This window comes from Sus scrofa, chromosome 1 (genome assembly GCF_000003025.6).
Source record: "Sus scrofa isolate TJ Tabasco breed Duroc chromosome 1, Sscrofa11.1, whole genome shotgun sequence".
NCBI classification, from domain to species: Eukaryota; Metazoa; Chordata; class Mammalia; order Artiodactyla; family Suidae; genus Sus; species Sus scrofa.
The window spans coordinates 180,805,246-180,830,931 of NC_010443.5; the positions used below are offsets into that span (position 1 = coordinate 180,805,246).

General features: G+C 41.9%; 1 protein-coding gene across 9 annotated transcripts in view; it reads right to left on the minus strand.

Moving 5' to 3' along the window:
• The window catches only part of TRIM9 (tripartite motif containing 9), a 107,275-nt gene extending 81,965 nt beyond the window's left edge, over window positions 1–25,310 (minus strand). For 7 of the 9 annotated variants that reach the window (XM_021101798.1, XM_013993397.2, XM_013993399.2 and 4 more), the window contains exon 1: window positions 23,993–25,007. In XM_021101798.1, the coding sequence (XP_020957457.1) occupies window positions 23,993–24,814 (822 nt within the window). In that variant the 5' untranslated portion in view covers window positions 24,815–25,007. Of the gene's footprint in view, window positions 1–23,992 lie in introns of all 9 variants that reach the window. The other 2 variants (XM_021101773.1, XM_013993398.2) reach the window with 2 other exon arrangements.

Here is a 25,686-nt window from a genome sequence, read left to right on the forward strand (position 1 = left end):
TGACGACTTGATAGAGAGCAATGTACAGTGTAGAGAAAGCACAGGTGGCAAATCTTTTCTAATTAGCACCTCTGGCCCCCAAGGAAAAGCAACTTATTTCAGAATTAGGATTTTTTTAGTATTTGTGAGTAAAAAAATAAATAAATAAATTTAAAACACAAATGAGTAATAAGAAGGCAAACTACTTAATGGAAGATGGGCAAATTACTTAGCTGACTCCATATAAAATAGGATAGATATTAAAGTGACCAGAGGGAGTTCCCATTGTGACTAAGTGGAAAGGACTCTGACTAGGATCCATGAGGACACAAGTTTGACCCCTGGCCTCGATCAGAGAGTTAAGGATCCAGTGTTGCTGTGAGCTGTGGTGTAGGTCTCAGATCTGGCATTGCTGTGGCTGTGGCGTATGTCAGTGACTACAGTTCCAATTCAACCCCTAGCCTGGGAACCTCCATATGCCATGGGTGTAGCCCTAAAAAGACCAAAAAAAAAAAAAAAAAAGACATAAAAAAGACCAGAAAACATATGAAAACATTCTCAATAGCACTGGCAAGAGCAACACTGTGATACTGCTATATACCTACCAGGAAAGCTACAGTGAAAAAACAGTTGATAGCAAGAATTGACATGAATGAGGGGTGCTGCTGGTAGGAAAGTACTATAGCGCCACCATGGGCAACACTGTTTGGCAGCATGTGCGAACACTGAGGTTATGTATAACCTGTGGCCCAGCAGCTCCCCTCCTGGGGATAGAATGAACAGAACTGCTTACGTGTGTGCACCAAAAGATGTGTACTATGATGTTCATCACTGCGATACTCATAACAGCCAAACTTGGAAACTGCCCAAATGCCTGCCAATGGTAGAATGGATAAATTGAGGAATATTTCTAAAAGGGAATACTATAAAACAATGAGAATGAATGATTTAAAACTACATGCACCAATACAAATGAATCCAACAAGCATAATGATAAGCAAAAGAAAAAAAAAAAAAAAAAGGAGTTCCCTTCGTGGTGGCGCAGAAATGAATCCAACTAGGAACCATGAGGTTTTTGGTTCGATCCCTGACCTCGATCAGTGGGTTAAGGATCCGCCGTTGCCGTGAGCTGTGGTATAGGTCACAGACGCAGCTCGGATCCCACGTTGCTGTGGCTGTGGTGTAGGCCAGCAGCTGTAGCTCCAATTCGACTCCTAGCCTGGGAATTTCCATATGCCACCAGTGTGGCCCTAAAAAGCAAAAAAAAAAAAAGACAAGCAGAAGAAGCCATGTTGGAGTGTGTGCTGTCTGATCACATTCATGTGAGATACAAAACCAGGCTCAAATCATATGCTGTTAGAAGCCAGGACACTGTTCCCTTTGCTGGGGGAGGTGAGGGTGTTGACTGAGCAGGGCTTCTGGGGACTGATAGTATTATTTCTTGATTAGGGCAAATTACACGGATATGACCAGTTTGTGAAAATTCATAGAGTTGCACATTCATGATTTCTACACCAAAAATTTCTGTAATGTTTCCTTTTTTTTTTTTTTTTTTTTTGCAGCTGCAGGCTTAAGTAATTTTAGAAATAATTTTAGAAAACTTGCCATCTGGCACTTCCGTTGTCTGACATAAAGCAAAAGAACTAATAATGCGTGGTGGTGTGCTGGAGTTGGCTTGTTCTGAGTGTCTTCCCAAATCCAAGGTCAGTGCTTTCACATCAGGGTTGCTTAAAGTCAGTGATGGCAAATGTTGCAAATCATGGCTTTACAATTTTTCCAGGATGCACTGAATCATAGCAGTGACCACCACTACTAATACCAAATATCTAGTTCTTCTGCATAAGTAATAATCACTTGATAGTGAAGAAATGTGGCATCTGAATAGAACGAACATGACCCACCCTAGAAGATTAGCGGCAAACTGGCTCCTGCCCTGAAATAAGGAACGCCATCCACATCAAGACGCAATCTTCAAAATCCCCATGATGGGGAAGTGAGAAGGCAAAAGCATATTTATCCATTTTGTTTTCACCTTTTACCTCTCTCAATCAAATCTTACTTCTCATTTGAGGAAGTAAATAGTCAAAACCAGTTTTTTATTCCTTTTTGACTATCCTCCTCTGCCCTGACTTTTTCTTCCCCTGAAAGGAAGCAATAATGAGTATTAGCTGTAGACAAGGTTCATTACAGACCTGTCAGTGGGCTGTTCCACCCAGGCCAGGGAAGCAGAAGTCATAGCTGGGCAGCATGCGCTCCTCTCTCCCTGTCTGGCTGCCTCTTTCCATTCTGCCCTGCACTGGCAGCTTCCCTTCACACAGCTATGGAACTCCTGGGGAACTTCCAAGGCCAGGGTAATATGAGGGGAATGAAAGATGCTGCAGCTACCTGGTTCCTGTTCTTTTGATCCCCAAATGCCGAAGCCTCCACTGAGAAACTTGAAACAGTAGGAAAATTAAAGTGTCTCTTTGCAAAGCCTCAAGCAGCAGGTAGCAGACAGTTTTATCCGAGAAACTCTTGTCAGTAACGGAGTGAGAAAAGCATCAATAAATCTACTTTTCAATTAAATCTGACACTGACAGTGACACAGGTTCTCATCTAATTTTACACCCTTATTCTATACATAAGAAGCTGGAGGTCCAGCAGAGCCAAGTGGGTTGCCCAAGGGTCAGAACAGGGACCTCTAACGCTGGGTCTCCTGCTTTTTTTTTATTATAGTTGGCCCCCACTTTTCTAATTCCTGAAGGATTCCCCTCCGCCACTCTTACTCCATGTTAATGTTGCTGAAATTGGGATGTACCTTATAGTTCTTTTCGAAATTCTTTTCCTTGTTTACTATTTTTTCTAGATAATATTTGTCTCATCTTTTCTGTTATTAACTTGGTGTACTGGAATCTAGGCAATGTGGATTTACAACAAATACTCACATTTGAAAAATACATACTGAAGATTCCTTTGTAAGAAATGTCTCTAGTATATTTAAAATATGATTTTGTTTACATGAGGTTTTCAGGAACACATGCCCACTTAGGACTGCATTTTGGGAGCACTCCTTAGCAGCTTGTTGCCTGTCAACCCTTTTTTCCTTTTGTGCTGTCCTTCTTGAGGTCATGGCCTGAATTCCTCACTAACACCCAGAGGTGAATGAGAGTCAGGAAGTCTTGGGGCAACCACCAGGGAAGAGCAGATGGCAATGCGGATGGCTGAGCTGCCCCAATGTTGAGCCTTTTGGGGGATGGGTCTGATTTATCAGAATTTCTCATTGCTGGAGTTCCCATTGTGGCTCAATGGTTAACGAACCCGACTAGCTTCTATGAGGACGTGGATTTGATCCCTGGCCTCGCTCAGTGGGTTAAGGATCTGGTGTTGCCGTGAGCTGTGGTGTAGGTAGCAGACGTGGCTTGGGCCCCACATTGCTGTGGCTCTGGTGTAGGCTGGTGGCTGCAGCGCCGATTCGACCCCTAGCCTGGGAACCTCCATATGCTGCAGATGCGCCCTAAAAGACAAAAATAACAATAATTTCTCATTACTCTTGGGCAACTTCTCACTAACCCAAAGTGATGGCCAATTTTATATGTCAGCATGACTGGATCACAAATATCAGGCTACACATTATTTCTGGGTGTGTCTGTGAGGATGTTTTGGGAGAAGATGAGCATCTGAACTGGTAGACTGAGTAAAGCAGACTGCCCTTCCCAGTGTGAGCAGGCATCATCCAATCTGAGAAGGGCCTGAGTAGAACAAAAAGGTGGAGGAAGGGAGAATTTGCTCTCTCTGACTGCTTGAGGTGGCACGTTGTTCTTCCCCTGCCCTCGGGTTGGGAATTATGCCATCCTGTCCCCTTGTTTGAAGGCCTTCAGACTCAGAATGAACGGCACCACTGGCTTGTCTGTGTCAATAGCTTGCAAAGGGCAAGTCATAGGACTTAGCCTCAAACTGTGGGAGTCAATTCCTTAAAATAAGTCCTATATATATATGACTTGTTATTTCTTATGCTATTTAATAGGTAATAATAGCTCACACTAATCATGCACTTATTCTGGTCAGGTTCTGTTCCAAGAGCTTTGTATCTAGTATTCCTTTCATCCTCACAACAATCCTTGGAGATTGGTCTGATTATTATCTCAGCTTTACAGATGAGAACACCAAGGCACTGAGAAGTCAAGTAACTTACCCAAGGTCTCACAGCTAAATAATAGAAAATCTGGAGTTTAAACTAAGCAGTTTGTTCTTGTGCTGCCTGCATAACAGCAGACCCAGGAACAGAACTCAGCTTTTCTGGCCCTATACCAGGAAGCTGTACAATACTATATAGGCAGTTCCACCATAGCTGTATCATGAAAATGTCTCTTCAGCTGTCTCTTTGGCCCTAACTTTCATTTTGTACTCGCAAAAAAAGGGTTTTACCAGAGACTAGATTTCGCATTCTGCCATGCTCATTCTATTTCCTGTTCCTCCTGACTATTTTGTTGTCTGTTATCTAAATTCCTGCTCTGCATCTCAGATTCTTCTAGCTTATTTATAGTGTCCAAATGTTTGTCCTCATTTGCTCTCAGCCAACAAGGCATGATGTGGCAACACCACAATGGAATACATGAGCAACTGCTTTTAGGAGCAGGGAGGACGGAATCTTATGTTTCCTGTAGGTGACGTAGTGGCTTCAGTAGGGTATTTTAAGGTTTGAGGTAAAGTGATCTGAGCTTTAGACTTAAGTCCTGGCCCTCAGTCTCAGCTTCATCATACCCAAAGCCGTCCTCACTCAATTCTAATGATGATCACTGCTAAAGAAATTGTTCATGGTTGAAAAGACACTGATATGAAATCACATCTCATAACATAGTTCTCACAGCAAATCCTGTCCTAGCAACAGCTGTTCCATGACCTTGGTTTCAATACATTATAAGAACCAGTTCTTCTCAGAGGTGTTTGGGAATTAAAATGGTCATATGCCATTATCTGTGTAACCATCACCCAGTCCTCTTTCTGAACACATAAAAGTACTTTATTTAAATGGGACCTAATCAAACTTACAAGCTTCTGCACAGCAAAGGAAATCATAGCAGAATGAAAAGAAAACCTACAGAATAGGAGAAAATATTTGCAAATAATGTGACTGACAAGGGTTTTATCTCCAAAATATACAAACAGCTTGTACAACTCAACAACAGCAAAACAATCCAATCAAAAAATGAGCAGAAACTTAAATAGACATTTCTCCAAAGAAGACATACAGATGGCAAACAGGCACATGAAAAGATGCTCAACATTTCTAATTGTTAGAGAAATGCAAATTAAAACGACAGTGAGGTGCTACCTCACACTGGTCAGAATGGCCCTCATTAAAGTCTACAAATAACAAATGCTGGAAAAGGTGAAGAGAAAAGGAAACCCTCCTGCACTGTTGGTAAGAATGTAAATTGGTACAGCCACTATGGAGAACAGCAGGGAGGTTCTCCTAAAAGCTAAAGATAGAGTTGACATATGATCTAGTAATCCCACTCCTAGACATATATCCAGACAATACTGTAATTCAAAAAGATACATGAACTCCTATGTTCACTGCAGCACTATTCACACTAGCCAAGATGTGGAAACACCTAAATATTCATCATTAGATGAATGAATCTATCTATCTACCTATCTATCTATCTATCTATCTATCTATCTATCTATCTACTTACCTACCTATCACATCTTCTTTATAGAGTAATATTCTAATGTATCTACAGATATATACTACTCGGCCATAAAAAAGAATGAAATAATGCCATTTGCAGCACATGGATGGACCTAGAAATTATCATACTAAGTGAGGCAAGTCAGACAGAGAAAGACAAATACCATATGATATCACTTATATGTAGAATCTAAAATACAGGAGTTCCCGTCGTGGCGCAGTGGTTAATGAATCCGACTAGGAACCATGAGGTTGCGGGTTTGGTCCCTGCCCTTGCTCAGTGGGTTAACGATCCGGCGTTGCCGTGAGCTGTGGTGTAGGTTGCAGACGCGGCTCGGATCCCGCGTTGCTGTGGCTCTGGCGTAGGCTGGTGGCTACAGCTCCGATTCAACCCCTAGCCTGGGAACCTCCATATGCCGTGGGAGCGGCCCAAGAAATAGCAACAACAACAACAACAACAACAACAACAAAGACAAAAAGACAAAAAATAAATAAATAAATAAATAAAATAAAATAAAATAAAATACAACACAGGTGAACCTACCTATGAAACAGAAATGGACTCGCAGACATAGAGAATAGACTTGTGTTTGCCAACAGGGAGAGGGGGAGAGATGGAGTAGGAGTTTGGGGTTAGCAGATGCAAACTATTATGTGATTTAACACAACACTGCGAATCAGCTGTACTTTAATTTTTTAAACGTGCTATTATGGGATCAAACTGGAAATCTTATTCATTGTATGAATCTCCCCAGTTAAGCAGCTAAATAACCCTGGAGCTCAGTGCTGGCTAAACAGACAGTCATCTCTCACTACGGCATCAGTATCCTGAACTTGATTCAGCAACAGACAGTAAAGTCCTTACTCAGCCCACATTGGACCTTGAGGAAGTTACAGTGAGGATGGAGCTCTGAATACAGATCATCTAAATTCCTAAACACAGTTGGGAAGATTAAAGGACAGTAGGACACAAAGGGACTAGTGGGTTTAGTAGACTTCTGATAAATACAATTTAATCCTTGAAGAAAATCATGAGAGACGAACAAATGCTAAATAAAATTAATTTTCAAATCTGCTATTTATGCAAATTTTATACAATTCCTTCAGATATGCTAACGATAGAATTTTCCTAAAAACACTGGGTAAATTTTTGATGGCTATATCTCACAATACTAACCTTTCATACATAGAGTTTTTGAAAACTTAACAATTAACACAAATTAAATAGTGTAAATAGTAAATTTAATGGTGTAAATAGTGACTTTGTTTTCATAAAAGTAAACAGAAGACATAAGGCAGTAAAACTACACTATAACTGAAGTATTTGGCTCCACTCAAGAAGAGGGTAATTGACCAGTCTTTGGCTAGCCTCCAAATTGGGTAATAATCTTCTACCTACTAATTCATTCCTTCCCAGCTTTGCAGATGAAATTTATAAATTATTCTTTACTTCTTGCCTTCAGTGTAAGCAGAGGTTCCAGGTTCTACTAAATATCTGCCATATTTCATTTCAGTGGTGGCTATAAGTCAATGGATTCTGTGTTTGTATTTAGTTAAAACATTTTATGACATGTTTCAAAAGAAAAGCGTTATGTGAGTTCATTTTTATACAACCCAGATGTATATGTTGTAATCTTATTTTAACATTACAGGTGATCGGCCAAGTCCATTACAGTAATCTATTGCTGGGACCAGTGCCAGCCCTAAAGCTGCTACTCAAGAGGTATGAGCTGAGGAGCTGTCAGCACTGGGACCATTACTGGAAAGAAGCCAGGGCTGGGAAAATCAGTGTCAGGCTGGAAAGAGAGGCTACACAAGCCAGATGCGCTGGGCAGAGAGACTCCCCAGCAGTTGCTGGTCAAGGATCTGGAGCTGGATGAGTAGACTGGACACACACTCATCAGAGCAAAGCATGGAGATGACCAGGAAGGAAGGTGTGTGCATAGGAACCAAAGCTAGGCTTTCAGACAGGTAGGTAGAAACCAAAAGATTCACAGGAAACTTAGGGAGAGGGGAGGTGAGGAGTACAGAGGGCTAATGGTCAGTAAAATGCCAACAAAGCTGGCAAGTAGAGCAACAGAAGGGTGAGAGGAGCAACAGGACTTTTGCTTTATTTCATGAACTTCTATCATGCTAGAGTAGGAGCCAATAAGGGGACAGCCATGCTGCAGCTCTTTTGTGCAAGGGACAAAGGAAAGTCTGTTGTCTACAAATTCTTCCTTTTCCAGCTGTTAATGCTGAAAGTCTAACCACTAGATTGATCCTTTGAGCAAAGGCACTGTCTTTTCAAGGCCAATGTTATAAAAAACACCATCTTATTTATAAATAAGAAACATTATTCAACAATACAGATATAAATAATTTCGTCTTAAAGAGAGGACAAAGTTGAGGTAAACTTTGATAGTTGTGGTCATTAATGTGGGAAAAAAACTATGTTTGTCTGAAGACATGGGAGACCCTCCAAGAGAGAGAATAGGTGTTTCAACTGAGATTCACACACACACACAGACACACACATAAACATGGAAGCAGCTTAAAATAGGTCCTTGGATGTTCAGAATAATTAATATAAGTTCTAAGAAATCAAAGGGTGGGGTTTTTTTTTTTTTTTTTTTTGGAATAATACTGTGTGATTTTGGTAATTTACCAAAGTATTCTGGTTTGTATTTCTCTGACATCTGAGGAGGTTGGGCAAATGACCTCAAATATCCACTATCCCAATTCTATCAATTTTTAACTTTCAAATATAGGGAAAGGGCTCACCACTTTGACACCCTGAAGTGACTTGTTTGAATACTACAGTGGTAACCCATAAGTAACAGAAACCACAGCTTCATCGGAACTTTATAATGTTATACTGAAGTGAATTCCATCACCAAAGTCAGGTAGAGTGGAACTCGAAGTTAAGGAGGAGACACAGCCAACATATTCAGGGACTTTGACAACTACAGTATTTCCTCCTCCTGCTTTTGGATGCTCCATGTTTCCTATTTGTTATGAGCCAATCCTAGTACAGATGATTGGAGCTCTTCCTCAGAATTGGCTGGAGGAGGTTACTGAGCAAGGAAGCAGCAGTAGGTCCCAGTGGTTCAGGACCAGTGTTTTCTGACATTTGGCTCTGTGTCTGCTTGTTATTTCCTGTGTCTCTGAGAGACGGGAGGCTTATAATTCTATCCCTTCCATTCAAAAATTGAATACCAGAATGTGTACTCTTACAACTCAACAATAAAAAAGTAACCTGATTTAAAAATGTGCAAAGGCTTTGAACAGACATTTCTCTAAAAAAGACATAAAGACAGCCAATAAACACACGGGAAGATGTTCAACAGCACTGATCATTAGGGAATTGCAAATCAAAACCACAATGCGATACCCCTTTATATCAACTAGGATGGCTCCAGTCAAAATGCCAGACAATGATATGTGCTGGTGAGGACAGAGACAAATTGGAACCTCATCCATTGCTGGTAGGGATGTAAGATTATGCATCCTCTTCGGAAAACAAAAACTGATTATATTCTTAATGCTGGAAGCATTAATTTTCTCTTTGGCTTGATGGGTTTTTAAACTAATATAAAATACTTATGTGTTGATTTGCCAATTAATACCAATACTTAGTAATGTGTTTTACCTACATAGCAGGACCTTATTATCAATTCAGACTTTTCCACAAAACTTCTATATGCAGTGACCAGAGCAAGCATTCCCAGTTCAGGTGGAAGGGTGCCATTTTTGAATGGTAAGGGAACAGTGGCTACACACTGTACCTTTGCTTATCATGCTTGTTGTAGCCAGGCTGGAAATTCAGTGCTCATACAAGTTCCTATAGTCCATATTTTTTGTTCCTCAGGGTAGAATATAGAGAAAATTTTATTTAATTCTGAATAATATTTTAGTTCCACCATGGCAGACTTGCTTCCATATTAGCAGAAGGTAGTCAGATAACATGCATTGAATATAAATATGGAGCTTCTTCATACTGCACTGAGTGTGTGCTGAAAGCTGTTTATCATATTTCCTTGCTAAGTCTTGGCCAGATTGATTGATGGGCATTAAAATCAGTAACAACTGCTTGTAAAAAGCACCACAAATGTATCTGTGCCATGTAAGATTTATTAAATTGGATGAAAGTCCAGTTTTACGTTTGAGTTTATGTGACTAATGCTCCTGGGATAACATTTCATAGAGATGGGTGGGGATGGCATAGTATATGCGACATCATTTCATCAAGCCCAAGAAGTGGCGGGTCTGGGTGCTGGCATAAATGTCATGAGTAGCACTGTGTAATGGGCTACACACATCTATAGCAAAACCAGGTGTTGATTATTTGCACTGATGAAAAGAAATTAACAGATGATAAAAAGTGGTAGATTATGTTATAGAGTCACTCCCCTTCGGCTTTGGGTGAGTTATAGTTACAACCGAATCTGTGTATATTTGACCTTCCAAGCATATGCTCCCTACAAAATCAAAAAGCCTTCTATGAAGATCTGCCTTAAGTAGAAACTGTTTAATCCCTCATATCCACATTTACTTCTCTGCACAACCAGCTTTATTCAGAGACTAGATAATGTCTTAGACTGAAGGACAGCCCAGGTCAGAGCTGCATGGCCCTCTCGCAGGTTTTCCCCGGAGCATGGGAGTCAGTGATAAGTGTTTGGTGTCAAACAGTTGCTTCTTAAAATGCAAGCTGCAAGCATAGTAAGAGTAAAGAGAGGATGAAAAAAAAAAAAATCTCAATAAGCTGAATTGATGCTATCTTTCTGGAAAGTCAGCTTCACACAAATAAATCAGCAGTAGATGAGGATTAACCACCTACGTGTACTGGCTAATGACAGAAGCTGGCTACTCCCACCCCAAAGAACAATGTTCAGCATTCTACTTCCAAAGCAAATTCTTTAAAGAACAGTTTCCTTTTTTTTTTTTAATGATTTTTATTTTTTCCATTATAGTTGGTTTACAGTGTTCTGTCAATTTTCTACTGGGTACAGCAAGGTGACCCAGTCATACATTCTTTTTCTCATATTATTCTCTATCATGCTCCATCATAAGTGACTAGATATAGTTTCCAGTGCTATACAGCAGGATCACATTGCTTATCCATTCCAAAGGCAATAGTTTGCATCAGTTTTCTTTTTGATCAGAGCTCTTAGTATAAAACATGCAGCTCCGATGCAGTTCTATGCAAGGCTAATGAAAAACAGTTTTATTTGGCTGTGCTTTAATCCAGTCTTCAACAATAGGCTTTTCCAGGTCACATATTCCTTTTTATATTTATGGTAAAAGGCAGGTCAGTCTTTTCCTGAAGAGGAATATATGTATTTTTTTTCAAACCATCTCAGCAAAAGGTATAAGAAAAAGTTGAAAGTGTACATAAAGCTAATATCTGCTTACAGTTTGAACATATTTCTGTTTTCCTGAATAGACTTACAAATGTTTTAGATCCATAGAAATAAAGACACTTAAAATGCAAAAAATATATTTATTTTTTTATATCATCTCTGCTTACAAATTTTGAGATGATTATTTTGTTAGAAGAGGGACAATGAATCCATGGCTGAGCTGATAGGACCTTACTGCCCGTCTGTCACTTGCTTGGTTCTGACAAGAAGGAAGAGGTAATCTGGTCTACCCAGCCCACCTCTGATGATCTGGTCTATGGAATATTTAACACACTTCCCTTTCCCTTCCCTCAACCCCATATTTCCCTCTTTAAATTTATTTTGTCACAAGGAACTTAAGAGACAAGCGACTCAATTTCTGAGTAATTTTCACCGATGAGAACTCAAAGATCTCAGTTATTTGTTACATCATTGTACTTGTGACCGCAAAAACTCTGCTGTGCAGGTCATATATTTCATGTGATTATGAGAAAGTAGGACAGAACAGCAGTTCAACACAGGATCTCTGGAGTTGGGATAGCCTGGATTCAAAGCTTGGCTCTGCCTCTTACAATTGGTACAGCTTTATAACCTTTCTGTGCCCTAGTTTTCTCATAGGAAGATGTGTGAATTCTGAAGATTAAATGAGAAAGTGCCTGGAAGAAGCTTAGCACAGTACCTGGCACATTGTAAGTGCCTGGCCCTTTCTCACAAAAAGTGTGAAATACAAGTTTTCAAATTAATTATTACTGTCAGGGCTCACACGAGAAACTTAAAATTTTGGACTATCTGCTAAGCATTAATCTTCTTACTGATTCTTTTTTCATTAAACAAACCTTTAAAAAAACCTTCTAGGGGCAGAAAGAGAGAAACAGAGGTATAAAAGAGACATAGGAAACAGTCTATTACTTTTGAGTTATTAGGGTCCAGTAGAAGCTTTAAAAATATGCAATTATAACACGGTGGGAGGATGTTTAGTGTTAGAATACAGAGATAGGAGCTATGGAGGGGGCATGGATGGAAGCTCGAAGAGGGTTTGAATCACATTGTGAAAGGGAAGGGGGTTGAAATGACCAACTCTGTTTCAGACATTCGGGTATAAGCGGGAGTTGAAACTCTGGAGTAAATGGGTCTCTAAAGACAGGTATGCTAAGGAGAACAGAAAAATCAGTGATGTTTCTTTACTCATGGCTAGAAATTGAAGACCAGTTTTCTTGCTCTTTCAGCTTAACATGAATCACTCAAAATCTTTTTTTACAGTTAAGGAAAAAAACGCATCTAGGGACCTGCTGTATAGCACGGGGAACTATATTCAATACCTTGTAATAACCTATAGTAGAAAAGAATCTGAAAAAGAATATATATATATATATATATATATATATATATATATATATATATATATACTGGACACCTAAAACATTATAAATCAACTATACTTAATTAAAAAAGAAGTGTCTATAATGAAACCCAGCTGCGGTGGGGAACTCAGAGCAGCACATAGGCTCCCGGCTGGCAGGCTGGTCTGGGGCAAGGTGTTGAGGTTAGCTCATGGGAGCTGGGCTTGCCAAGCTTAGTCAGGAGATTTGAAGGTCTAGTTTAAGAAAAGTGTGGAGGGCAGGCTTGGCGAACAGGAAGAAGGCTGGTGGAGAAGTTAGCTAGAAGATCATGAGGTCAAGAAGGAAGAGGTAACTTGGACAGGTAGATGGGACTATGATTGCATCCATGGCCAACAGCTGCAGTGTAAACAAGAACGTTAAAAAGATGGCAAAGCCAGGGCCAAATAAAAATGAAATGAAGATTTTCTTTGATGATGATGTCAAGTACATTCTGCTTTTTTTTGTTTTGTTTTTTGTTTGTTTGTTTTTAGTCTTTTTGTCTTTTCTAGGGCCGCACTGGTGGCACATGGAGGTTCCCAGGCTAGGGGTCTAATTGGAGCTGTAGCCACTGGCCTACGCCAGAGCCACAGCAATGCCAGATCTGAGTCTTGTCTGCGACCTACACCACAGCTCATGGCAATGCCGGATCCTTAACCCACTGAGCGAGGCCATGGATCAAACTTGCAACCTCATGGTTCCTAGATGGGCTCGTTTCCACTGCGCCATGATGGAAACACTTGCTTGGGTTTTTCCCAGTAATCTTACGCTAAGATAGTTCTCATTTTAAGACAGGAGCTTAATTTAGGGTTGGGGGTAAAACTGCTGTTAGAACACCCCAGGGTTTTTTGGCTTTGTGATGTCTTTTGGGATGAATCTGACATGCTGCTGACAAAATCTAGATGGTCTCTGATAATACAGGTTTACAACATTTTTTTTTTTTTTAATGGCCTTACCCAAGGCATATGGAGTTTCCCAGGCTAGGCGTCAAATTGGAGCTATAGTCACTGGCTTAGGCCACAGCCACAGCAATGCTAGATCCAAGTTGCGTCTGCAACCTACACACAGCTTACGGCAATGCCGGATCCTTAAGCCACTGAGCAAGGCCAGGGATCGAAACTGCGTCTTCATGGATACTAGTCAGATTCGTTTTTGCTGAGCCACTATGGGAACTCCCCTGGGGGCCATTTTACACTAACTCTTCTTCCAAGGTTAAAAACTGATCCTGGATGTCAATATGAAAATATTAGAAAGTCTGAGATGTAATAGGCAGGGCACTGCTCAGCTTTCACATATTGTTCTGCTCTGCTGTCACAAGAGCAGCATTAGTTTTGACCTTTCAATATTGTTCTTTTTTTGCTTTATCAAAAGGACTTTTAAAACAATCTACTTTGGAGTTTCCCCTGTGGTGCAACAGGGTCAGTGGTGTTTCTGCAACACCAGGATGGAAGTTCAATCCCCAGCCCAGCACAGTGGATTAAAGAATCTGGCCTTGCTGCAAGATGCGGAGTGGCCAAAAAAGGAAAAAAACAAATAATTTATTTCTATCTACCACGAATTAATGAAAAACACTATCAAACCAATCATTTGACATCATGCATACAAAGCCTAAAAAGTGTCAAAAGTAGATCAAAGCAGTTACTTTTAATTATAATACATTAGTATTACTGATGTCTAAAATAATCTTTTTTAGTTATTTACACTAGAAAGAAAAGTAACATTAAATGTATGTATATGGATACTACAAAATTTATATTGTTTTTACCCTTTTGACTTTAATATTTAAGGAATAACATAAATTCAACTTTTACTATTTAAGAATAACATAAGATTTAGGGATAGGCTTACTAGGGAGATTTATCCACAGGCTGGAGTTTGAGAGTCATCTATAAACACAATAAATTAAGAACGCTGACCTCCTTTTCTGACTTCTTGGCTAATCATTGCCTACAGTGCTGTTTCTGAAACTTGCGTGGAAGCAAAAAGAGCTTCCATAACCCAAGTGTCCATCAACAGATGAACGGGTAAAGAAAATTTGGTGTATATGTAACCACACACACACACAATGGAGTGGTAGTCAGTCATAAAAAATAAGTAAGGAAACCCTGCCATTTGTGACAACAGATGGCCCTTGAGGGCATTATGCTAAGTGAAATAAGTCAGAGAAAGACAAATACTTTACAGGTGGAATCTAAAAAAGCTGAACTCTGGAGTTCCCGACTTAGCTCAGCGGTAACAAACTCAACTAGTATCCTTGAGGACGCAGGTTTGATCTCTGGCCTTGCTCAGTGGATTAAGGATCCGGTATTGCCCTGAGCTGTGGAGTAGGTCGCAGATGTGGCTTGGATCTAGCGTTGCTGTGGCTGTGGCCTAGACCAGTGGCTATAGCTCCAATTTGACCCCTAGCCTGGGAAATTCCATATACCATGGGTGCGGCCCTAAAAAGACAAAATAAAATAAAATTAAAAAGCTGAACTCAAAGAAATAGAGAGCAGAAGGGTGGTTGCAGGGGCGGGGAGTGGGGTGGTGGCAGTTGGGGGGTAAATGGAGAGATGTTGGTTAAAGGATACAAATTTCCAGCTACGGGATGAATAAGTTATTGTATTCTATTGTAGAGCATGGTGACTATAATTCACAATGCTGTATTATATACTTGCAAGTTGTTAAGAGAGTAAATCTTAAAAGTTATCACTGTAAGTAAAAAGGGTAATTATATGAGGGGATGGAAGTGTTAACTAACCTCATTGTGGTAACCAGTTTATGATATATACATGTCTCAAATCATCACATTGTACACCTTAAATTTACATATTATCAATAATGTCTCAATACAGCTGAAAAAATGAAAAAAGGAAACCAACAAACAAAAAATTATTTCCACAGTCAGATAAGTTTGGAAAATACTAGGTTGAAGCAAGTAGATTTCTTTGCTTCAAGAGTGAGTGGTACATTGACATAATGCCCAATATGAACCACCAAGAGCAAGTTTAGAGAGTCATAAACTTATTTAATTATGGAAATGAACTTTGTGGGAACACACTTTAAAAATGCCAATCTAGAGTTCCCGTCGTGGCGCAGTGGTTAATGAATCCGACTAGGAACCATGAGGTTGCGGGTTCGGTCCCTGCCCTTGCTCAGTGGGTTAACGATCCGGCGTTGCCGTGAGCTGTGGCGTAGGTTGCAGACGCAGCTCGGATCCCGCGTTGCTGTGGCTCTGGAGTAGGCCGGTGGCTGCAGCTCCGATTCAACCCCTAGCCTGGGAATCTCCATATGCCGCGGGAGCGGCCCAAGAAATAGCAACAACAACAAAAGACAAAAGACAAAAAAAAAAAAAAAAAAAATGCCAATCTAGAGAATGGGTCAAAACAGCATGTATATCCTCAGAAGTTTCTTGCCTTTGAAAACAAACAAAATTGATTATTGGCAGAAGTTTGATTTCATAACCTCCCTGTCCAGCATATTGGCCTTAACTGTAACATCATCAAAAATGCCAAGTAATTTAGAGCTTTTTTTAAAAAAAATTCCCTTAGGCTTCTTTGTAGGCAATCTCTCCTAAGAACAGAAGAAACTAGTCAATAAATCAGCAAAAGTTACACAGTGGTAAATGAGTAGACAGTATTAGATTAAATATTATATAATTTCTGCTTCTTGAATCATAAAGATTTTTTTTTTTAATCTATGGCATCAGAATGCAGTCTGCCAAGTATAATATTCTAGAGACAATACTTATAATTAATAAGAATTTGTATCTTTTGGAAACTATTATATATAGGATGGATAAACAACAAGGTCCTACCATATAACGCAGGAAATTATATTCAGTATCCTGTGATAAACCATAACGGAAAATAATGTGAAAAATAAAATATATAACTGAATCACTTTGCTGTACAGCAGAACTTAACACAACATTGTAAATCAACTAAACTTCAATAAAAATTTTAAAAAAGAATTAGCATCTTCAATTACAAATGTTTATGTGTGTTAAATCATATGCTTTTATAAGTAAATCAGGACTTCTCAGTTGAAAGTGTCAGAAAACCAACATAAACTAGCAAAAGCAAAAAAGGAAGGGGAGGAGAGCTTACTTGCCTGCCTGCTTGCATCTCTCACAAGTGTCCTATCTTAATAAATCTATTTCTTGCCTATCAAAAAAAAAAAAAGGAAGGGGAGGTTTGTTAAATCATATATCTGAAAAGGCAGGATGGGGTAGTCAGCCTTGGTCATGAAGGGCTTCAGGGACTCAAACGGTATTCTCAGAGTTCTGTGTTTATTAGCTCTGCAAATTACTTTCTTCTACTAATGTAGGAGGAGGAGGAAGAAGGCATGGACACAGGTACCTCCTGGCTTTTATTCCAGCTACAACAAGCCCAGAAGAAAGCAAGGCTTTTCTGTCCATGACTCATTATTTATAAACTTCAGAAAAGGACTCTAGATTGGCTTGTACTGCGTGCTCATCCTTTGAATGAATTACTTTGGCCAGAGAGAGGGTTTGATGATGGGTCAGGCCTATGTCACATGCTCTTCTACTTGGCCAGGTAAAGCAGAGCACTGGATTGGCAGCCCCACCAGAATCACAAGGACTGGGCAGAGGCAGGGATGTGACAGTGAGGGGAGGCACCTAATTAGTGAGAAGTGTACTGCCATTAAAGACCAAAACACTAAAACCCATGGCTACAAAACCAAAACTAAAAAACACAAAACACTAAACCCCCTGGTTACTAAAGCTCTTCTTTTCTTCTAACAAATAGACAGACTTCTTGAAATGAAACTGTATGGCTCCCCCACTCCCAACCCAATCACAGGTTGAAAGGAGGTACCAGAGTTGGTGCAAAATCATGTTTTGCCACCTTCTGTCATCCTTCCTCCACTCAGCAAGTGAGGGACCACTTTGCTCTCAGTGGCCACACTGACCATGAAACATAATGGCAGTGGGAATAAGCACACAAACTGCTTGGTGGTGGAGCACTACTGGAGAGAGGAAGCACAGAGCTACAGCTGTCCTTGTTCTCTGTGCTTCTCTGTCTACTTTTTCTTCATCATCAGCTGACCCAGTTTCTTCTGTTTGAAGCATCTCAAGAAATTAGTGTGGTAGTTAAAATGCAGAAGACCCAGGGAGAGCAAAAAGGCTTTCTTCTGCACTCAGATTGGCTACCTCGGAGACTGTATAAGAAGTGCTGGTCAGTGCCTCCCTCCCCCGATGCTCACAAAGGTATTCTGCCCTGGGCTTTCTTCCAGCTGAGCAGTGAAACTAGGAGCTAGATTTGTATCAAGGGTCTGTCCATCAGGGCCAGAACTAGGGTGAGAGGAATTGAGGTACTTTCTTTGGGTGCAGAATTTAAAGGGGTGCCCCAAACCTCAGTCATTGACATAAATGACATTTTAATGCAATGTTTTCATACAACAAAAATGAATGCCAAAGAATCCATGATTAAAAGAACACAAGAATCCAAAGAACACAAGATCAAAATCTTAAACAAAGACAGTATCAATATTTTCCTTTTTGACTCAGGCTCTAATATGGCTCAGCATGGCCCTATTACTGACCTTGTCTTTAATCAAAATGTTGATCTGCCATTATACATTTTTTTTTGCATTTTTTAAAGATATTGCCTTACAATATTTTTTATCCCGATGACTGAGTTTTGGTGCCCCTTCAGTTTTCCACCCCAGGTGAACTCCTCACTTGTCTTAGCCAAGTCTTCTGCATCCACCTCATTAAAGGGGTGGGCTTGTGACCTAGGTAGTTATCAGTAAACCCCTGACTCAAGCTGAACCACTCAGAGTTTTTCTCTACACTTGAAAATGTGGCCTAAGAAACACAGAGAAACTAGTTAGATGAGAGAGGACACTTGAACTGAAATGTCATGCTGCATGAGGAATGGAGAAATCATGTCAGGCCTTGTGCAGGCCAAGGAAGCCCATCCACAGAGAGTTAGGCATGTGCCAGATTGTATTATTTGCTCAAAATATTCTCTGCCCTCCTCTATAAAGCCCTCCTCTGGTGCCTCTCTGTTGGAAAAGTGAAATTCCTGCAGACCTGATGACTGTTGGCCACATGACTTGTTTTAGCCAATGGAATATACGCAGAAGTGACATACCATGTCTGAGTGGAAACTTCAAGTGCCACTGAGTGGTTCTGTTTCTTCCTTACTCTTTGATATAATGTTGCCATATTCCAAATATGCATTTTCAGCCTAAATTCCAGAATAAGGAGGATGTGGAGAAGGGTTACAACTACTCTCTGTGGGTATTGGTGTAAGAAATTATATTATAATGTTGTATTTCACTGAGATTTGGAAATTGTTTGTTACTGTAGCATAACTTAGTCCAAGGTGACTGATACACAGAGAGTGAATTTAATCTCTAGCTTTACAGTTCCATTCTCCTTTCGAGTTGATTTTATTTCCCTCGAAATCCTCTAAGACCCCCAAGTGGGTTTCTTTCCTTACAATGAACTGTCCCTGATAAAGGACAATATTATTCGAAACTCTTTTATCTTTTTTTTTTTTTTTTTGCTTTTTAGGGCTGTGCATGAGGCATATGGAGGTTCCCAGGCTAGTGGTTGAATCAGAGCTACAGCTGCTGGCCTACACCACAGCCACAGCAACGTGGGATCTGAGCCATGTCTGCAACCTTCAGCACAATGTTAAGGCAATGTCAGATCTTTAACCCACTGAGCGAGGCCGGGATTGAACCCGCAACCTCATGGTTCCTAGCTGAGTTTGTTAACCACTGAGCCACGACAGGAACTCTGAAACTCTTTTGTCTTTAAACATTTATCATGTAATGGGTTCTAGTTTAAGTTACATGCATACACATACTTTTTTTTTTTTTTTTTTGGTCTTTGTTTTGCTATTTCTTGGGCCGCTCCCGCAGCATATGGAGGTTCCCAGGCTAGGGGTCGAATTGGAGCTGTAGCCACCAGCCTACGCCAGAGCCACAGCAACGAGGGATCCGAGCCGCGTCTGTAACCTACGCCACAGCTCACGGCAACGCCGGATCATTAACCCACTGAGCAAGGGCAAGGACCGAACCCGCAACCTCATGGTTCCTAGTCGGATTCGTTAACCACTGTGCCACGACGGGAACTCCGAGAGTTTTCTTTTACTTTTTTTTTCAAAACTGATTTGACCTGAAATTCCAATCAATAGCATCTTTTCATGGTATATACAGGAAGAACAATTTCTGCTACTTCAAAGTGTATCTTCATTGGAGAATCTGAAAAAAACCGAGTTGCATCACTTATCATTTTAGCTTTGTAATTGAAAAACAAATTTTGTTTCTTTGGCCACACCTGCTGCATATAGAAGTTCCAAGGCCAGGGATCAAATCTGAGTTGCAGCTGTGACCTACATACACCACAGCTGCTGCAATGCCAGAGCCTTAACCCACTGCACTGGGCCAGGATCAAACCTGCATCTCAGCAGCAACTCAAGCTGCCACAGAGGCAACAGCAGATCCTTAACCTGCTGAGCTAGAGCGGGAACTCTCAAAATACTTTTGGGTAACATACAAATGCATCTTGTATAGTGTTCTTGTTTCCTTGGGCTTAATTCAACCAGCTGTTCTCTCAGGATCCATGAAGATGTGGCTCACTCTTTCAGGCCACCTTCAAGAGCAGCCTCTGTACTGTATTCTGTGCTCTGTAAGGAGCAAGCAAAGTATCCTAAGTTGGGAGATGAGATTTTTACGCAATAACTGTAGACTAGTGAGAAAACAACTTCTGTTTTACGTGTGAAAACTTTGTTTTGCCAAACTGAAAGTAGTAAGTTATAAACATTTGAATTATTTTTTCAAAATACTTTAATAAATATAGTTTTAGCTCTTTTACATCCTATGGGTATGAAGCACAGGGAGACTGTGAGGCTTGCTTAAAGTTACCAGTGAGTAAGTGGCAGCCTCAGATCTGGAACCCAAAACCTCACCTTGCTCTTTCTACTTTGCCTCAGTACAAAGAGGAACAATCCATTCCTCTGCAACATTCTCCTTAATACCCATAAGAATGTTTACACTGTACACAAAATATTCTGATTATACTAGAAGTAAATTTTTAAAAAGTTAAAAACACGGACATATGTTACTTCTTATATTTACCACAGGAATATATAGATTAGATGTATTTACTGCTGCTCATATATATATATAAAATTGAACATCACTTTAGTTACATTAAATAACACACTTACTACACAAATATTTGATGAGAGGCCAACATATCACAAAGCAGGTATTTTTTCCAGAATACGTTGAAGATGAAAGCATAATAACTGATGGTTTATTTTAAAATGTTTAAACTGCAAATATTTGTTTTAAAATAAGAAGGAAAGTGAGAAATAATATTTAAGACAAGATTCAAAATGAATAATCAGTGTTTAGGTTAGGAGGGAAAAGAAAATTCTTGCTCAACAGTACAAAAACAAAGGAATGGTTACAAATATATTACTGATTCAGGGATTGATAAACTATACCAGGAATTCAAAGATAATGTTAGATTTAGAAATACGAATTGCTAGAATTACAAAGTAATAATAGTGATTCCAATTGCCTATATGGAAGTGTCTACAAAAATATTTTCTTTGTGTGTGTGTAGTAATTCTTTATACCAACCTAAGTTTGATTAAGGAATAGAACAAATGCTGATATTAAATAAAAGTGTTACTAGATATTTGTCTTATAAGTCCACTTCCTGTATTATTATTTTTCATGGATTTTTAAGGCCATATATGTCTGAAAAGTGTTTTAATTTGGTCAACTGACAACTAATGAATTTCAACCAGTTGTTTTAAAACCACTTACAAGATAAACATCAGCCATTTTGTCTTGAATGTGTAAGATGTTGGCTTCCTGAGAGAAACACTTATTCACAGAGTTTTCTTTATCACTAGAAATGACTATTAACAAGAACATTCAGATCTAATGATAACCTGTGTTGATAACTACCCAACTTTGGGAGAACTACTTAGTGTAATTCTTTGTTTTCCACGTTTTGAAGGACATAGAAATTCTGGCCCATGAGCTTTTTGTGAGGATGGAAGATAAACAGACTGTATGAAAAACTGAATATTAACACGTTAACTACCTTATCAAAGAGATAAGGTGGGGGAGTAATATTTGTTGTTCATCTAACAGATGATAAGTGAAGGTTAAATCTGTCATCCTTTTGCCTTGTAATTCTTGGAGCTTAATAATCTTGATACTGACTGAACAAAAATTATAACTATTTACTATTTTGAAAAAAAGTGCAAAAGATCAGAGAAAAAAATAAATCAACATTCCTTTCCTAGCTTACTTATATCTTATTGTTTAGCAGATATCCAAATTTCAACTCTGTACCACAGTGTCTACTCACTACATCCATTACCAACAAAGCAAATGGTTTAACATTTCAAATCTACATGGAGCTTGACAGAGATTTAAAGGTTGCCTTTGGTCTTAATGGACAAAGTATAGGTTCTTCTGTACAGAAGAATAATGTTGTGGTTTGACCATCCTAATTAGCTTGTACCTCTAAGTCTTCTAGACAGGATGATTAATTTCTAAAATTCCAAGGATAGTCTTGTGGGCAATTTGAACATAGGTAATAATGAACAGTTTAAGAGCGAAATCATAATATGAAGAAAAAATTGTCCACAAACAAGTTTTTAAAATTTCAAAAATTAAATATTTAAAAATTTAAATTGAAATGTTTAAAAAATAGTGGCATGTGCCTTAGGTGGGGGCTCAAATTTGTGCTAAATTGAATCTCCATCAGTACTCATGTGGCTTAATCGGTCATAGGGGAGGCTGTAAACATGGATCACCTTCAATTAATATTGAGTTGAGCTTTCCTATTGCTAAAAATGGTGATCATTTATTTTTTCTTGCTGTAAATAAAACATTCAAGACTTAAGCCCAGGGCCTTTCTCAAAGACTAAACTTTCTAGTCTCCAAGGAATGGTGGGACACTGAGTGGGGAATAGCTGAGGCCTGAACACCATCTCTGCTGCCCTACCTCATCCTTGGGCTTGCAGCTCAATGATGTGAAGTAAACCTCCTGAACCCCTGCTTTGCCCTTTGCAACCCCGACTAAATGGATTATTTAAAAAGTAAAAGTCAAATTCATGCACATCTTCTCAAGAGTGGTTTCCTTCTTCTAAGCAGTGTGGGCAATAACATTATAAAGATCTCTTTCCTCATGAAGTGTGTGTGTGTGTGTGTGTGTGTGTGTGGTTGAGGGAGCAATAGATAAATACAAAAGTAACTTGATAATTAAAATATACAGCATGTTAGTTAGTGATAAGTACTATTGAGAAAAATAAAACAGGGAGAGAACTAGGGGATCAGAAGGTCTCACTGCAAGGGTGAAGTCTAAGCAATGATCTGAAGGAGGCAAGAGAGTGAACTATTCAGATACAGGGTATGGTCTCAGGCTGAAGGAATATCAAATGCAAAGGCCCTGGGGCCAGAAGGGACCTGGTGGTGGTGGAGGAACAAGAGGGACAGGGTGGCTGAAGCAGAGGGAATGTGAGGAAACGAATTTGATGAGAACAAACTGGAGCAGATCATGTAAGGCCCTGGTGTATCATCTAAGGGCCGTCTAGGAAAAGTGGGGGACAATTGGAGGATTGTGAAAAGAGTAGTGGCATGACTTAAGTTGTTAAAGGCCCTGTTCTTGAAGCTAGCTTTGGCAGAGGTGACATCAAAAGAGGTAAGAGATAAATTTGTTAACAGCAGTCTCAAAGTTACACAGACAACTACTGACAAAAGGAAAGGGTTGAATCCTGGACAAATGGGTGTGTGGGTGATCAGTAGGAGGGGGATAGCTGGGGATTGTGAGATGCACCTGCCTAGCTTTCAGGTCGCGACCGTGCAGAAACCTCCAGTCCTGCTACTCCCGCCCAGATAGATTCCCTCTGCAAGGGTCAGGGCCGCAGCCTTCAGGCCGCGTTGTCATGGCGACTACAGGATTTTTTTTTTTTTCCTTCAACCCACTCCCCACTCATAAGCCTTCTGCGCGCAAAGCACCCTGACCCGCATCCTTTACAGACCGGACGCGGGGTCTCGGCCAGCGCCGACGTATCAGTATTCTGTTCGTGGCTCTTTTCCCCACCCCCACCGCGACTCCAGGCGTCAGCCTATCCAGGAGCTCCAGCTCCCAGTGGTCTGCCTGCTCAGCCGCCCCCATCTTCTCCCTGGGGGATCACGGCTGGAGCCCCACAACCACCTCTGCCCTGGAGCGTCCCTGGCAGCCCCAAGCATAGCCGCGGGTTGGCCCAGTTATGCATCGTTTTCCCGCACGCTGGTGGCGGCCTAGAGCTGCCGGTCAGCTCCGGGAGTGGGCGACCTGCACCCGGCTCGCAGGCAGCGCGCCCCGGGAGACCCGCTCTACGCACCCCCGAAACAAGTCTCTAGAGAGGTTCCACTCCCCTGTGCGCCGTGTAAGGTCCCTCTGCGCCTCCTGCAATGCGCAAGGCAGGGGAAGCAGGTATTTGAGGCACCTGCATTGCGCCCCCGCTGGTATGCACTGTGCGCCAAAGGACAGTGCGAAACCAGAAGATCAGAGGTGCGGGGAGTTAGGGATGGGTTTTCTTAGGACTCACCTTGTGCAGTTTCCACATGGCCCCCAATGCCTTGACTTCGTGGCTGGAGTGCTTGCCTTCCTCTAAGCACTGGTAGCACACGGGCATCTTGCACTGCACGCAGTACATGCTGTGGTTCTCCAGCTCGTGGTCTGTACAGGTGGAGACCTTTCGCGGGCTCAGCCGCCGGCTCACCCGGCCTTGGGCCGGGGGCACCAGGCGGTGCTTGGCTAGGGGCCCCCGGGGTGGGTGGCAGCGCAGGCGGCACGGATCACAGTAGAAGACATCGCACTGTTCGCACATGACGGTGGCCTCCTTGGGCGCCTTCTCGCAGAGCTGGCACTTAAGGGCCGCCGCTTTGCTCTGCTGGTAGCGGTCAATTACCCCTTCCAGGACGCGGTTCTTGGGAAAGCCGCGGAGTCCCCGGTCATCCAGGATGAGGCTGCGGTGGCACTGGGGGCAGGTGATACAGGAGTTGCGGGGCACCGGGGCCAAGGCCGGTGACAGGTGGGTGGCCGGTGGCGGCATAGCTGGGGGAAACACTCGAACGCCGTTGGGGGACTTCTGGCACGGGGTAGTGGGGGCGCTGGCGAAACCCCCGTAGGAGCCATAGCCGCTGTCCGCCTCGCTGTACAGGCTCATCTTGTCCAGGTCTAGATAGTCATAGTCGGAGACCCCGGAGCCCGAGGCCCGTCGGCTTTGAGGGGACTCCGACTCCGGGGTCTGCACCAGGATGTTGCGGGCGCACGCCTGACATATATTGTGAGAGCAGGGCAGTATGATGGGCTCCCGGTAGAAGGAGCCACACACGGGGCATTTTAATTCTTCTTCCATCTCTTCCATGGGGACTGGGCTGGGAGCGAAGCAGCGGCGGCTGCAACCGGCGCCTGAGCTGACGAGTGGCCGACGGGCCTGTCTTGTCCAGCACCTTGGCCAGCAGCGGCGGCTGTGGCAGTGGCGCCTTTCCGTGTCGCCTAGGCGCCGACTCCTGGTGAGGCGCTCTCTCTGTGAGCCACAGAACAGCAGCGGCGCGCGCCAACCTGGGGCCGCCCCCTCCTATCCTCCTAGTCCCGCCCCAGCTTATAAACAGCGGCCTATTGGACGGCGGGCGAGAGAGCAAAGTTCTCATTGGCCACAAGGCCCGTCCTTCTCTCTCCTCCGCAGGCCACAGGGGGTTTGGTGGAGGACTCTGAGGATGTGGGGAATCTTCGCTCCCGGCTTCAAGATCTCGGGAGGGGGCCGGCGCGCGGAGGCGAGGGGACCGGGAAAGAGGAATTAGGCGGGATGACTCATCCCTCGCCTCGCTTCCTTCCGACCTCCGGCGCAGTCACCCGAGAGCGGGGCGTGAGAAACCCCTCCCCGCAGCGAGGGGGCTGGCGGAGGGGCTGGTGCTTGCCGCTAGCGTCTGCGTTTGGTTTGTTTGGTTTGCAGCTCTGGTCTCCGCGCCGACCTCCCCTCGGTTGGCACTGCGCCTCGCAGGGGACCCTCCTTTTTCCGCTGCTGGCACCGCCTCACCCAGGCCTAGGTTTCTGTACTGCAGCCGGGCGTTTCTCCCCCTCAGGAATCCGAGAAAGCCCGCCCCTGGCGCTGCCGCATCCCGTAGTCTGACGGCGCCGGCCGCGAGCCCCTGAGGGAGTCTCTTCGCTTCTTTCACCCTGTTTTTTTGCTGTCTCAAAGGTGATTTATAATATCGACTACCTAATGTTGCCATGAGA